This window comes from Panthera pardus, unplaced genomic scaffold (genome assembly GCF_024362965.1).
Source record: "Panthera pardus isolate Hobbes unplaced genomic scaffold, ASM2436296v1 HiC_scaffold_15, whole genome shotgun sequence".
NCBI classification, from domain to species: domain Eukaryota; kingdom Metazoa; phylum Chordata; class Mammalia; order Carnivora; family Felidae; genus Panthera; species Panthera pardus.
The window spans coordinates 2,084,564-2,097,951 of NW_026526710.1; the positions used below are offsets into that span (position 1 = coordinate 2,084,564).

The window sequence follows — 13,388 nt, forward strand, 5'->3', positions numbered from 1 at the left end:
TTTTAAATGTTTATTTGAGAAGGAGAGTGCATATGTGAGCAGGGGCAGAGCAGAGAGAGAGAGAGAGCGCGAGCGCATCCTAAGCAGGCTCTGTACTGTTAGCGCAGAGCCCGACATGGGGCTTGAACTCACAAACCATGAAGTCGTGACCTGAGCCAAAATGAAGGGTCGTATGCTTAACTGACTGAGCCACCTAGGCGCCCTGATTTTTTTATTCTTAATTTTGCCAGAAAGGCTAGTGAGTTTGACAGTTTTGGTTTTTGCACATAGGTTATGAACTCTGTCCCCTTTTCTTCCTTACACTCACTTTTGTGAAGATTTGTAATATGAATGTTACCTGGATTTTGTCAATCTTCAGGGTATCCTATTTCATTGACTTGGTGATAGCATTGGTTGAGACCCACACCCAATTTAGAGATTTTAAAATGGGGGGGGGGGGATGTGACTCAAATTGTTGATAATCTCATTCTCCCAGTACAGGTACTGGTATTGTCCTGGGGCTTTCTGTGTGGGTAGCCTGCTAACCTCACCATAAAATATCAGATGTAGGGTGGTGTAAAGAGAGATTTGTTTTCTTTTTTTTTTCTGAAAGAGAGAGAGGGTGCAAGTGAGTGAGGGGCAGATAGAATCCCACAGGGTTAGGGAGGGAGAGAGAAGTGGGGTTCGCCTGGGACTTGTGTTTTATCCAAGGTGGGGCTCGCGTTCACCCGAAGTGGGGCTGGTGCTCGCCCAAAGTGAGGGCTGGGGCTCATGCTCACCCAAAGCAGGGCTCACGGACTGTGAGATCATGACCTAAGCCGAAGTCAGATGCTTAACGACCCAGGAGCCCCAAGAGAGATTTGTTTTCTATGCCACTTTTCCCTGTGTTTTGTTATTGTAAAGTAGAAATTACAGACTTGGAATCTCAAACCTATTCCTTTGGTAATCCGACGTTTTCCCTTTAGGCTGATCTTGTCTTGATTAGGTTCATTCTGGTGGTTGTGACAGAAGAAAACCAGTGGATTTTTCTCAACTCTTAACTCATGTCTCCTGGAATCAGTATCTGGCTAAAACTTTGAAGTTTCCTAAATAGCAGAGAGCTGTTAGATTTATAAACTAGGTGCCTAAAAATGTATTTTCTTTTCTTCCACTATCATCTGTTACATTCACCAGGGTATTGATTATAGATTCTTGTTTTGGTAAGGCACATATATTCCTTGGTTACCTGAAGTGCTTTGTTTTGATTTTGTTCTACAGGAAGGTTGAGGACCTTCAGTTCCGTGTTGAGGAAGAATCCATCACAAAAGGCGATCTTGAGGTAAAACCCCTCCAACTCTCTGCAGCTCTTATGGGTACCAGTATTGACAAGTACGGATGGGATGATCCTGCCAGAACAGGCGGCAGAGGGAAGGGAAGGAGCCCGGGTCTCTGGCCGGCTGGGCTTTGGGCCTAGCTTACGGCTCAGGTGCCAGCGCCCGTCCTTGTCCTGTGACGGTGCTGTCCCAACTCCAGTGGCCCAGTCAGATTTTTACTACTCTTTCCTCGTGCTTCAAAATCCAAAATCTTGAATTGGAGTTTATCAAGTCATAAATCTGGCAGTGTGTCCAAGTGAGATTCTAGATATTCCTCTCACGGTCAGAAATGGCATTTTAAAAAGCATGTTTAACCTCATCATAATAGAGCAAAACAAAGTTTTTTGCTGTATCTCAGCTTTGCTTTTCAATTGGGCAGAATAAATTTTTCATAACCCTGTAAAAGGAATAAATGCATGTTTTAGTTGTTTTTGTGAAGTAATTACAAGAGGATAAAACAAGATCAAATTGTATTTCAGCCTCTTTGACTTCCATGGCATATTTTAAATTCGCAGAGATTTCCTTTAGCATCAAGTTTCTCATCTTTTAACAATTATTCATATCAGTTTTTTTTAATTAGATGCCAGAATTAAATGATTTTGATGCTCTTTAAAAACCACTGCTAGATATATGACAGATACAAATTATTAAATTGTTCAAATTCTGCAGATTTCTGGTATTGAATTAATATTTTAGTAAAAATTGCACTTGCCTGTGCAGTTCTCAGAATATACATTTTTATTAAGAGTATACATTACATTTTGTTAAGAATATACATTACAAGTTAAGAGTCGGTTGATGGCCACACCATGCTTACGTTTCAGGGGCCCTTCCAAATAGGAACTGATTCCTTTGGCAGTTGTCTTTACAGTTGACAACAGAGAGCAAGGAAAACATTTTCTGAGTTGTAGGCCCAGAATTTAATGGATTATTAATAATTCAATAGTCACCTTCTTTACTCATTTCATATATAGTCACATTCCTTTAGTTGACTTTCGTGTTGTTTCCATCCATTTAAAAACACCCCAAAGTCTCATATCATCATCTTATTCATGGGGAACACAGCCCAGGGTTTGTTGGGGAGGTGCAAGTTAAAACCTTTCCATCAGCACTGAGTTAGTATAGTCTGTCTGATAAACTCACTTGAAATTAATCAGAGTTATATTGAAACCCTAACACGTACGGAAACTTTAGTGGAATCTCTCCTTTTGTTGTTGCTTAATTTTTTTATTTTTTTACTGATAGCAAAAGAGCCAGATTTCTGAAGATCCTGAGAATGTAAGAGGGCACTTAACTGTGTGGAGATTTCCCTTGTTAACACAGATTGATGACAGATTAAAATGCTTATTGATATACTCAAATACTAACTGCGTAATCTGACCTGAAACATTGACCTTAATATTTCTGTGCATGTGGCTTTCACAGCAATTACGTTTGTATCCAGAAGAAATTGTATGTAATGACTAAGCTCTATAAATCTATGTATTTAATGCATAAGCAAATGTTTGCTGGTAAATTTTGCCAAAAAAAAAAAAAAAGGATTTTATCTGGGTGCTTGGCCTTCTCTTAATTCATAACGTCTTCTAATTTTAATAGTTATTCCAAAAGATGATAGCTAACAGAAACATAAAACATAATAGCTGAAGGGATTACAGAAATTTCTTCGGAAAGTTTGCCCCAGTGGTCTGATTTTATTCCAATGAGAGCAGAAGGGCATTCTGAGCGCCAGAACGGATTGCCTTTTTGTGAGCTCCCACTGTCGGCCAATGCCTGTCAGTGCAGGTGACAAGAAATTCAAGCGTCTGCTTGTTGCTGCAGTATTTTCCCTAATTGGTGACACTAGAGAGGAGCATTCTTCAGTGAAGATGCTATGTGCTTTAAATTTATTATTATTGAAATGAGATTTTTCTAGTAGATGTGCTACCGGGCTTGAAGGTGTTTTTTTTCTTCCTCCCTCTGATTAAAATCAAACACCCAACACAGATCTCACCTAAATGGCCTCGAAAGCACCCTGTGAGCTGTGCATCTGCCAGCTGGGAGGCCAGTTGAAAGAACCTAAACGCTTTTGGCTTGTTTTACCACCATAAGGGAATAAAATTAAACCAAAGCTTTTTCTTCCTACCACCACCCGGCAGCTGAAATAGACAATTCAAGACCGAGCTTGTAAAAAAGCCTGCGTTCTGAAGGTTTCCTTTTTGTGAAGCTACTTCAGTGATCTGGGTCTCTTCTGTCCTCCCAAAACAGGCTCCCGCTGCATCCGGTGTCAGTCTGCATGGGACCTCCCTCCTGCCTTTCTTGTGTGCTTCTCGCAGAGCCTTTGCTTTCCCTCTCAGTCCCCGTCCCAGGACTTTCCTCTTGGGATGCTCTGTCTTCCTGGGAGAAAGGAATACTTTTAAAAGGAGGGCTGTCCTGTCCAGGGTAACGTTTTTACCGCACACCGTGGCATGGACGTGGATCTCTCGTTCCCCTGCTGCTGGTTGCTCACACACAGCTGTAGACAGTCCAGCTGGTTTGTGTGCATACTGGCCAGCAAGGAGGTACAGCAGTCATCTGGAAGATCTCAGTGGGAAGGAGGTCACGCTGCAGTAGATGCCTGCTTTTTTATCTGGAAGTAGTGACCTTTCACCCAGAGGACACTGAACTTGGAGTCAAGAGGTGAAGAAAGGTTCTGTTGCCTTTTGCTTTTTACTGTTAGTTTTACTGTTCAGTTCTTGAGGCTGTGACCCCAATTATATAGATCTGGATTAGATTTGTTTTTTTCTTGTAAAAGCAGGTAAATTGAACAACTTCTGTCTAAGGCACATGTGGACCAAGGGGACTATCCAGACAGTTAGGTTTTGAATTTTTTTTTTCCATTATTTTTGTTGAGTGTAAAGAGCTGAAGCAGATAGAGAAATTTAAAAAAGGTGTTTTTTTTGTTCACCTTTTGAATATTCCATGATGGTTTATCCATGGTTCACAAGCAACGTGACCTTTGGAATGTGTTGAAATCCCCAGAGAACCACTGGAGTTAGTAAGGATGTTTTCAACGTAAAACATTCTACCTTCTACTTAAGCTCTGCGTTACTTTCTGTTACTTTATTTAGAGTGTGTTGTCATTTTCTCATTGCCTGTAATTGTCCAGACATAGATCTGACCAGTTAGAACCACAAAATACTACAATTAATACAAGTAGTTAGAAGCTGCTGGGAGCAGCTCTATCAGTAGGTTTTATCAATCAGTTGATTATGCTGATAACCTGTTGAGTGGACAGGTGAGTGGGGAAAGAGGTACATTCAGACTGATACCTAGATTATTTCAAATTGATTAAGACTCTGTCTGCTGTTACAAAGAGATTGCTTTCTGGGTTCTCCATCAGGTAATGTCTAAGTAAGTGATGATGGGGAGTCTCTGGAGTTTCGAAACACACTAGGATCTGACCAGCTCCTTTTGCGTGGAGCTCAAATGAATACCTTTGTGCTGAACCACCGTTTCTCACTTCTGAGCTGGTAACTACTTCATCCAAGGATCAAGAAAATGAGCCCTTTATCAGCTCTAAACTTCTCTCCTGACCTGAGTCTCAGGGATGTAGCATAATTATTACTGAATTTTCCCCTCGTAAATATGATCTCCTCCTTTTTTCCCTGGTGACAAAATCGTTTTTGGAAAACCCACTGTTGGAAGGAAACTAGGGAATTAGGAAATGTTGCTAAAAACGTCAGTCCCGTTTCGCTCATCTCCACAAAGGCCACCGGTGTGATTTTCTCAGCTCTGGTTTCTAGATTCCCTTCATTAGGTTTTAACTCTCCACACTTGTTCACATCAAATTGCATGCCAGAGTGCTAGGATCTGCTCTAGGGACTTACCGAACTCTTAGAAGATTTATGACATGTTTTGCATATTTAGGGGATTAGCAAGTGATCATTTTGAGGGTCAATTCACTTTTCAAAGTCACCGAGTCAGTTACATACACATTGATGTCAAATAGCTGTTGTGGGGAGGAGGGAAAACGATAGTTTAGAGGAATATTAACTATTCTAATTTGTGCTGATAAACTTCACTTATCAATATAACTTATATTTGGCTGCATGCATCTGACACTTTTCATCTTGCCTCATATGTTTTCATTTGTTTTCTTTCTCAATAGACTAGCTTGTGTCCCCTGCCCACCTCATCCTTTTGTCCGTAGCGTTCATCCTCACCCCCAGCCTCCCCATCTCGGTCCATCCTCTGCCCTTCTCCATTCCCCTTTTTGTTCATCCTTCGGCGGAAGGTACTGGTGGCTCAGCCTGCATGCCGCTCTCTCTCCTCTTGTGCTGGCATGTCATGGTGGCACTGTTGTGTTCTCTTCCTCTTCCTTTTTACTAACAGACGCAGACCAAACTGGAGCATGCCCGCATTAAGGAGCTTGAACAGAGCCTGCTCTTTGAAAAGACCAAAGCTGACAAACTGCAGAGGGAGTTAGAAGACACTAGGGTAATGGTTTTCACTGTTTAATGAAGCAGATCCATATATGTGAATGGTGATGCCTCGGGGGACGTGCCTTGCAGTTGGCCTAAGCCTTGACCCAGTGGTTCCACCTGAGTTTGGTCTTGGTGCCGTTCGGGTGTTTGTGAGCTTAGGCTGATGGTTAGACACAGGTGTTTCATGTCGAATCCTACGTCAAAGGTAAAGACTCATACCTTTGGTTACCTCGGCCAAAATCAAGATCAGAAACGATACAACTGTATAGACTGCATGGACGTCCACAACCACATTTGAGGCTTTTTGTATTACTACCTTGAAATACGTTTCTCCCGTTTGCCACGAGCAGTCAATTGTCCTCTTGTTCTCATATTCCCAGTGACAGGGTTTTCTGAATAATTTTTTGCTATTGTTGTTTTACTTTCCCTCTCTTTTCCTGCCTTCTTCCCTGACCTTTTGGGGGAATTGAAACGCTGGCTCTTTTGAATGAGAGTTAAGGACTTTCATCCCATTGGCCTTTTTTTCTTGATAGCTGGTATGTCTTGTATTTCCCTCCTTTCTGTCACCAGTAGGTGAAAATCTCAGCAAGCAGGAGGGAAAAGTGTGCTGGGACCAGCATGGCTTCCTACAACCCCAGCTCACTGTCTTTGGCCCTCCGAGCCCATGCGTTAGTCATGTTTTCATTTATTTATGTATTAAAGCACTTATATAGTGCTTACTCGGGGCTGGGCACTATTCTGAACACTGCACCGGTATTAACTTACTTGGTCTCACCTCAATCCCGGGGGAAGTGGTAGTATTGTCACCATTTTACAGATGAGGATACCGAGAGATGGAGAGATGAAATAATTTGCCCAAGGTTACACAGCTAACAGTGATAGTGGAGCCAGGATTTGTATCTAGAGCAATGGTCCCCAAAGTCTGTGCTCTTGACCACCATAGGATGGAGTCTATTATGGAGGCAGTTTTGTGCTGAAATATTTAAGAAATAATCCAATACCTTTACATATAAGAGGCCATGTGTCCACACACACACACACACCCCTTTTAAATCACGAATTTGACTGTCAATGGCTAAATTGTCCAGATTGTTAACTTTAAAATTTCAAAAATTACTGTCTCTGATCAAATTTGGCATGATTTTTTTCTTTTGAATTATTAGTATTTGAGGAAATTTCCTTTGCTGAGAAATCATTGATCTAAAAATCTAGATAATTGAGTGATTTTTCTTCTCTAAATCATAAGTTTTTGTTTCTTAAGAAGAAAGAAAATGTTCTCAGTTGGCCTCAAGAGTAAAGGTACTGCCTGTGTATTTGGTAAGAAAAAAGTCCTGGTAGTTTGGTGCTGTTTCTTTGTTACCTGAGAGCCAAAGATTTGATCTGGGAAATACAAGGGACTGATGATAACATTGGGCTCCTTTAGTGAGAATGGCTGTTGAAGCAAGGATATATATGTATATGCACATGTATATACATATGTATGTATGTGTATATATATATATGGTATATATATATATATATATATATATATATATATATATATATATATATATATATATTTTTTTTTTTTTTTTTTTAGCCCATGAATTCTTCCCATGTAGGTAAGTTAGTAAACAACTTGGATGGATTTTTGTTTTGTTTTTGTTTTTGCTGTCGATAAGAAGGTATCCAATTACGGCATGGTTTATCCAATTATCTCAGGTTTAACCTGTTTTCTTTCTGTAACAAGTCATGTCTTCTATTGATCCTTGTTCTTGCTTGGCCAAGTGTGAAGCCAACCAGTGAGCCTCTTGAATGTCTTATCACCTACCTTCCTTTTAGGAAGTGCTTTAGAATTCCTAAAAGCCAGTAAGGCCAGTTTATAAGTAAGCTTCTGGAGACAGAAGCAAGACTAAGAAACGATACCTGACTTTTATGGCCTGACCCTGGTGGAAGAGGCAGACACGTGGTTTCGCCCGAGGGCAGACTTGGGGAAATAAAATGAAAAACAGAAGTGCCGTGAAAATGCTACAAGATAATCACACTATTATTTTGACTTATTTTTTACTTGATATTTCCTCAGTTTGCTTTATAGTGACTAATTACAGATTCTTATCCTATTGGATTTAATTTATGTTCCTGACCTTGAAGCACTGGGGTTTATCAATGTTTTGTACCTTATTTTGTGGCAACAAACTCTCGGGCACCCTGCCCCAGAAAAAAGTATATAAATAAATTAACCTCTTGAAGCTGGAGCATCTATAACCCTGAAGCATAACACTTACAATCAGCTTTGGAATAGTTACTGACTTCCTTATGCAGTTTTTTGGAGACCGAGTTGGCTTCTTTTCCTAGTCTTGGCGGACGTCTTAGTGTCTCTCCATATCACAGCCTGTAGGTGTGCAGAGAAAGTGAAGGAAACAACGGTGACTTTCTGTCCCACTAGAAGGCAGTGAGGGAGAGGAGCCTTCAACCTGGAGGAGTTTTAATCCTTAAAATTGGTTTTTAAATCATTCATGTTCCCTTCTTTTTCCCAGGTTAGTCCAATAATTTATTTTTATGCCCAAAGGTATCATTTCCCACATATTTTGTGTGTTACTCTGACTGGCTAACAGGTATCAGAGGGAAGTAATTTCCTAAGAGTAAAAGGACACAGTTTAAGAAAGTGTTTTTCATAGTCCTGGGGTGTTTGTTTAAAAACTGATTCTTGGGTGCTATCCCAGAGCTCAAATAGAATCAAAACATGGGAAAGTACTGGGACATACATATATATGCCTTTTAGACATATATCCCAGGAGATTGATTTGCATACTAAAATCTAAGAACCACTGGGTTAGGGGAACAAGATATGTACATTAAAATGCCAATAGAATTATAAAATCTAAAAAGTGTAATCTCTAAAGATTCTTGTGTATAATTGCAGGTAAGTAGTAGTTCTCATTTTGTCTTCCTAAAAAACAGGTTAATGAATTATTTCTTCATTATCCAGGTGAAGCTTTTATTCTAAAGTTGATGTGGTATTAATTGAAACATTTGATAGGTAATGTCACACATTTTTATACCAATCGTAGCTGACGGAAGTATAATACTAACCATATATATGTAATTGAAAATTCTGTGCTTCCCACATGAACATACTTTTTTAGTAGATAAAAGGAAAAAGAAAATGAATAATATGTTTTATTTAAACTGGTATATCCAAAGTAATATCATCTCATGTAATCAGTCTAAAAATTATTAACAAGGTGTCTTCTGTTCTTTTTTTTCCCCTGAGTCTTCAAAATCTGTGTATTTCACACTGCCAGCACCTGTCACATTTCACGTGCTCAGTAGCCCCGTGTGCTACTCTACCGGACAGCACAGAGCTTTAAAATCAGCTGCATCAGGTAGACGAGCATTTACACATCCTGGGTGAAGCAGAGTAGGGAAAAAACAGGTAAAATGAGGAGGATTCTTTCTTCCAGCAGGCAGATAAAACGAGAAATTGGAAAGCTACTGTTTCCCTCAACTTACCTGTCAGATGATGGGCACTTCTCTAAAGTTTCTTTAGAGGAAAAAGAAGCAAGTTAAATTCCATATCAGTTTTCAGTTTCTTGAGCATCTCAAGATGGTGGAAGTTTGCCCAAGATGATGACTTACTTTGGAGCTCTCAGAACTGGGCTTTCTCTGTGATGGCAGCTAGAGGTGGGTGAGCACGAGGGCTCGCTGTAGCTCACGGCTGCCTGAGGTGGGGAGTTATTAGAGATCTTCAAGGTTAAAGGAAATTACCGGTGATGGGTTATTGACATGCTTTGTTTCTCTTTGGGCTGCGGTTACTAGGTGGCTACAGTGTCAGAAAAGTCCCGTATAATGGAGCTAGAAAAAGAGCTGGCACTGAAAGTGCAGGAAGTGGCTGAGCTGCGGAGGAGACTGGAGTCCCAGAAGCCCACTGGGGACGTCGACGTGTCGCTCTCCCTTTTGCAAGAGATAAGCTCTTTGCAAGAAAAATCAGAAGCTGCCCGTGCTGACCACCAGAGAGAAATCACTTCCCTGAAGGAGCATCTTGGAGCCCGTGAAGAGACCCATCAGAAGGAGGTGAAGGCTCTTCAGGCTGCCACAGAGAAGCTTTCCAAGGAGAACGAGTCCCTGAAAAGTAAGCTCGATCATGCCAACAAGGAGAATTCCGACGTGATAGTCCTGTGGAAGTCCAAGCTGGAGACGGCCATCGCGTCTCACCAGCAGGCGATGGAGGAGCTAAAGGTGTCCTTCAGCAAAGGGGTCGGAACGGAGACGGCAGAGTTTGCGGAGTTAAAAACACAGGTGGAGAAGATGCGACTGGATTACCAGCACGAGATAGAAAATCTGCAGAATAAACAAGACTCTGAAAGGTCTGCTCACGCCAAAGAGATAGAAGCCCTAAGGGCTAAGCTGATGGCGGTCGTTAAAGAGAAGGAGAGCAGCCTAGAAGCCCTCAAGGCGAAACTGGACGAAGCAGAAGACCAGCACCTAGTAGAAATGGAGGACACCTTAAACAAATTGCAGGAAGCTGAAATAAAGGTAAAGGAGCTAGAGGTCCTACAAGCCAAATGCAGTGAACAAACCAAGGTTATTGGTAATTTTACATCACAGCTCAAGGCTGCCGAAGAAAAGCTCTCGGATCTTGATGCACTTCGGAAAGCCAGTTCCGAAGGTAAATCGGAAATCGAGACACTTAGACAGCAGCTTGAGGCAGCTGAGAAACAGATTACAAATTTAGAGATTGAAAAGAATACTGAAAGTGGCAAGGTTTGTATTGGCGTCCTCCATCCTTTAAGTTTCCATCTGTCCGTCCCGCTTTGCATCGTGTGTTACTTTTGAGTGGAGCTCGTTCACCTTCCAAATTCCCGATTCTATTATACAGCACGTTGCTTTGTGCTGGCAAATTTCCCAGCTGCGTGTAGCATCCTCTGAGTGTCTTGAGTGTGGTTTCTTCTGAGGAGATTAGAGAAAACACTGGCTCAACTATGTGAGTTTATTTTGGTTTCCTGTTATCTGGAAACTTTACACTTTGTCTCTGGGCCAGGCTGTACGCTTTCCTGTTGAAGCTTGGTTCTGGTCTGTCACCTTTTTAAAACAGAGAATTCCCTAAGGTGATGGTGTTGAGATAAATAAATGGAGAGGAAAGAAATTTAAAAGATTACCTCCTCCCTTGCCGTTTACGTAATTGTCTTGTCCATAAGGTAATATATAAAAACAGACTGTGGACCTTCAGGCTTGAGTTTGACTAATGGAAATTAACACTCTATGATAAGTAATACTCACAGCAAAATAAGGTTAAGAGCCTGGAGCCCTTTGCATCGCTACTTTCTTTCTCCTTGGAGCTTTTCCTATGCCACAGTGAGATCATGTTCTATTCCCCACCCTTTTTTTTTTTTTTTTTTTTTAATTTTTAGAAGTTTATTTATTTTGAGAGGGAGACAGAATGAGTGGGGGAGGGGCAGAGAGAGGAGACAGAAAATTCCAAGTAGGCTCCCACTGTCAGTGCAAAGCCCGATGTGGGGCTCAAACCTACGAACCATGAGATCATGACCTGAGCCGCCGAAACCAATAGTTGCAGGCCTAACCGAGCCGCCCAGGTGCCCCTGTTCCCTACCGTTTTGAGGAAAGATCTGACAAGTATGCTTTTGGTCAAGGTGCAGGAAATTCTATGGAACATTTGTCAGCTACATTCCTTTCTAATTAGCCTTTTCAAATATTCCCTTCATTTTTAAGAACCGTTTGAGGGACAGATGCTCTTTCCCAGCCCTCTTGCCACTAGCGGGAGTACTGGTACTGATGAGGAATGTTACGAGCTTTTTGCAGGAGAAACTGCTTTGTTAGCAAAGGGTTGTAAAGTTAAACGGGGAGATGTGAAGACAGAAGGAAAAGTCACTAAGTAACTAACGTTAGTTGAAGATAACAAGCTAATTACAGGAAGTTTTTCTCAAATCTCCTCACTTGGATCCAAAATACCAACCAAAACAAAAATGAATTAGTAGAGCAGTATGAAGCTAACTAAGGGTTGCTCAACTTTTTTTACATCCAAATTTAATGAAAACCAATTTCTGATGACTGTTGTCCAGTGGATTTTAAAATTCTTTATTTTTTTAAGTGTTGAAATACTTTAAGCATATACAAAGATAGAAAATAACATAGGTCACATGTATCCGTTATTCCTACTTTATGGATTTTAAAGTCCAGAAAATGAAATTGCTTAACTTACCCACTTAGAAAGTAAGTGTGTGCGCTTTCTGCTTTAGATCATGCTGATACTCCAAATTTTGGTATAGAAAAATACTTTGTTTTGACTATTTTAAATAGCCATTAGATTGTGCTACCTAGAAACGGATTGTGTGAAAAGTCATTGGCTTCTTAGAGTTAACAACCGCAAAAAAAAAAGAAAAGCAGTAATTTTTTTACCCATGCCTTTATTCCTTTCGGTTTTGTTTGGTTGTGTTTGTTTCTCGTATGTTTTTTAGGTTTCTTTTATTTTTTCTTTCTCATTCATTCTTTTTTGTTTCCTTCTGTTCGTTTACTCCTGTGCCACGTCGCTGTGTACGGTAGGCTAGTAGCATTTCCAGGGAGCTTCAGGGGAAAGAGCTAACACTAAATAACCTTCAGAAAAACTTGAGTGAAGTCAGTCAAGTGAAAGAGGCTTTGGAGAAAGAACTTCAGATTTTGGTAAGTACCTGTTGGGAATCTGACTCTCAGGGTTTCTGGTCATTTGAATGGTTCCTGTTTTAAAAACAAAAATCTCTGTAAGGAAGTATTGTACCTGTTTCCTTCCTCTTTCAAAGTATTGATTGAAATTGAGTGTATTAGTCATTGGCTGATGACCTTGAAGGGAATGGGATCAAATCGACACTCGCAATAAAGGTAGGTATTACTTTTTCCTTTTTAAAATCTAGCCTTTGCTTCTGAGAAATGGGTCGCTTTGGCATATTATTGGCCGCTTAGTTTTGCTAAACACAGGGACCTTCCAAGTTACACACCCAACACGTTAACTTTCACTTATAATGAGGTCTTGACTGCTTTCTCGTGCTTTCCAGAGAGCTGTCCCGGACCAGTGGCATCCTCTGTTAGCAAGGCAGGGTGCTGTCTAAGTCTACGAATTCAAAGAATCATCTCCTACAACTCTGTTCATTCCACCCCAGGAAATTACATTTCTTTTCACATATATCCTCTTGCCTTAATCCCAAGTTGTAAGACATTTTTTTTCTTAACTTTTTCTTACCTTTCTCAACTGTTCTCCTTACTTCCTGCATCAGAAACTGAACTTACAAGGCACCTGGGTGGCTCAGTTGCTTGGGCGTCAGACTTTTGATTTTGGCTCGGGTCATGATCTTGCAGTTTGTGATTTCGGGCCCTGCATCGGGCCCTGCACTGACAGTGTGGATTCTGCTTGGGATTCTCTGTCTCCCTCTCTCTTTGCCCCTCCCCTGCTCTCACTCTGTCTCCCTCTCTCTAAATAAATAAATAAACATAAAAAAAACCCAACAACCCTGAATTTAGTCAGGGCCGGCAACCATAAGCACACATCATAGAGAGTTGAAGGTTATGGACAAACTGGGTAAGAGACACATGAGTCAGGAGGGGGCAGTTGTCTTAGATCCTCCATAGACCATCCTCTTCCCCACTT

General features: G+C 40.9%; 1 protein-coding gene across 12 annotated transcripts in view; it reads left to right on the forward strand.

Moving 5' to 3' along the window:
* The window catches only part of CLIP1 (CAP-Gly domain containing linker protein 1), a 125,215-nt gene that overhangs the window by 65,801 nt on the left and 46,026 nt on the right, over positions 1 to 13,388 (forward strand). For 5 of the 12 annotated variants that reach the window (XM_053901975.1, XM_053901968.1, XM_053901977.1 and 2 more), the window contains exons 8-12: positions 1,237 to 1,297; positions 2,577 to 2,609; positions 5,682 to 5,786; positions 9,572 to 10,516; positions 12,314 to 12,430. In XM_053901975.1, coding sequence (XP_053757950.1) covers positions 1,237 to 1,297; positions 2,577 to 2,609; positions 5,682 to 5,786; positions 9,572 to 10,516; positions 12,314 to 12,430 — 1,261 coding nt within the window. The remainder of the gene's footprint in view (positions 1 to 1,236; positions 1,298 to 2,576; positions 2,610 to 5,681; positions 5,787 to 9,571; positions 10,517 to 12,313; positions 12,431 to 13,388) is intronic. The other 7 variants (XM_053901971.1, XM_053901978.1, XM_053901973.1 and 4 more) reach the window with 5 other exon arrangements.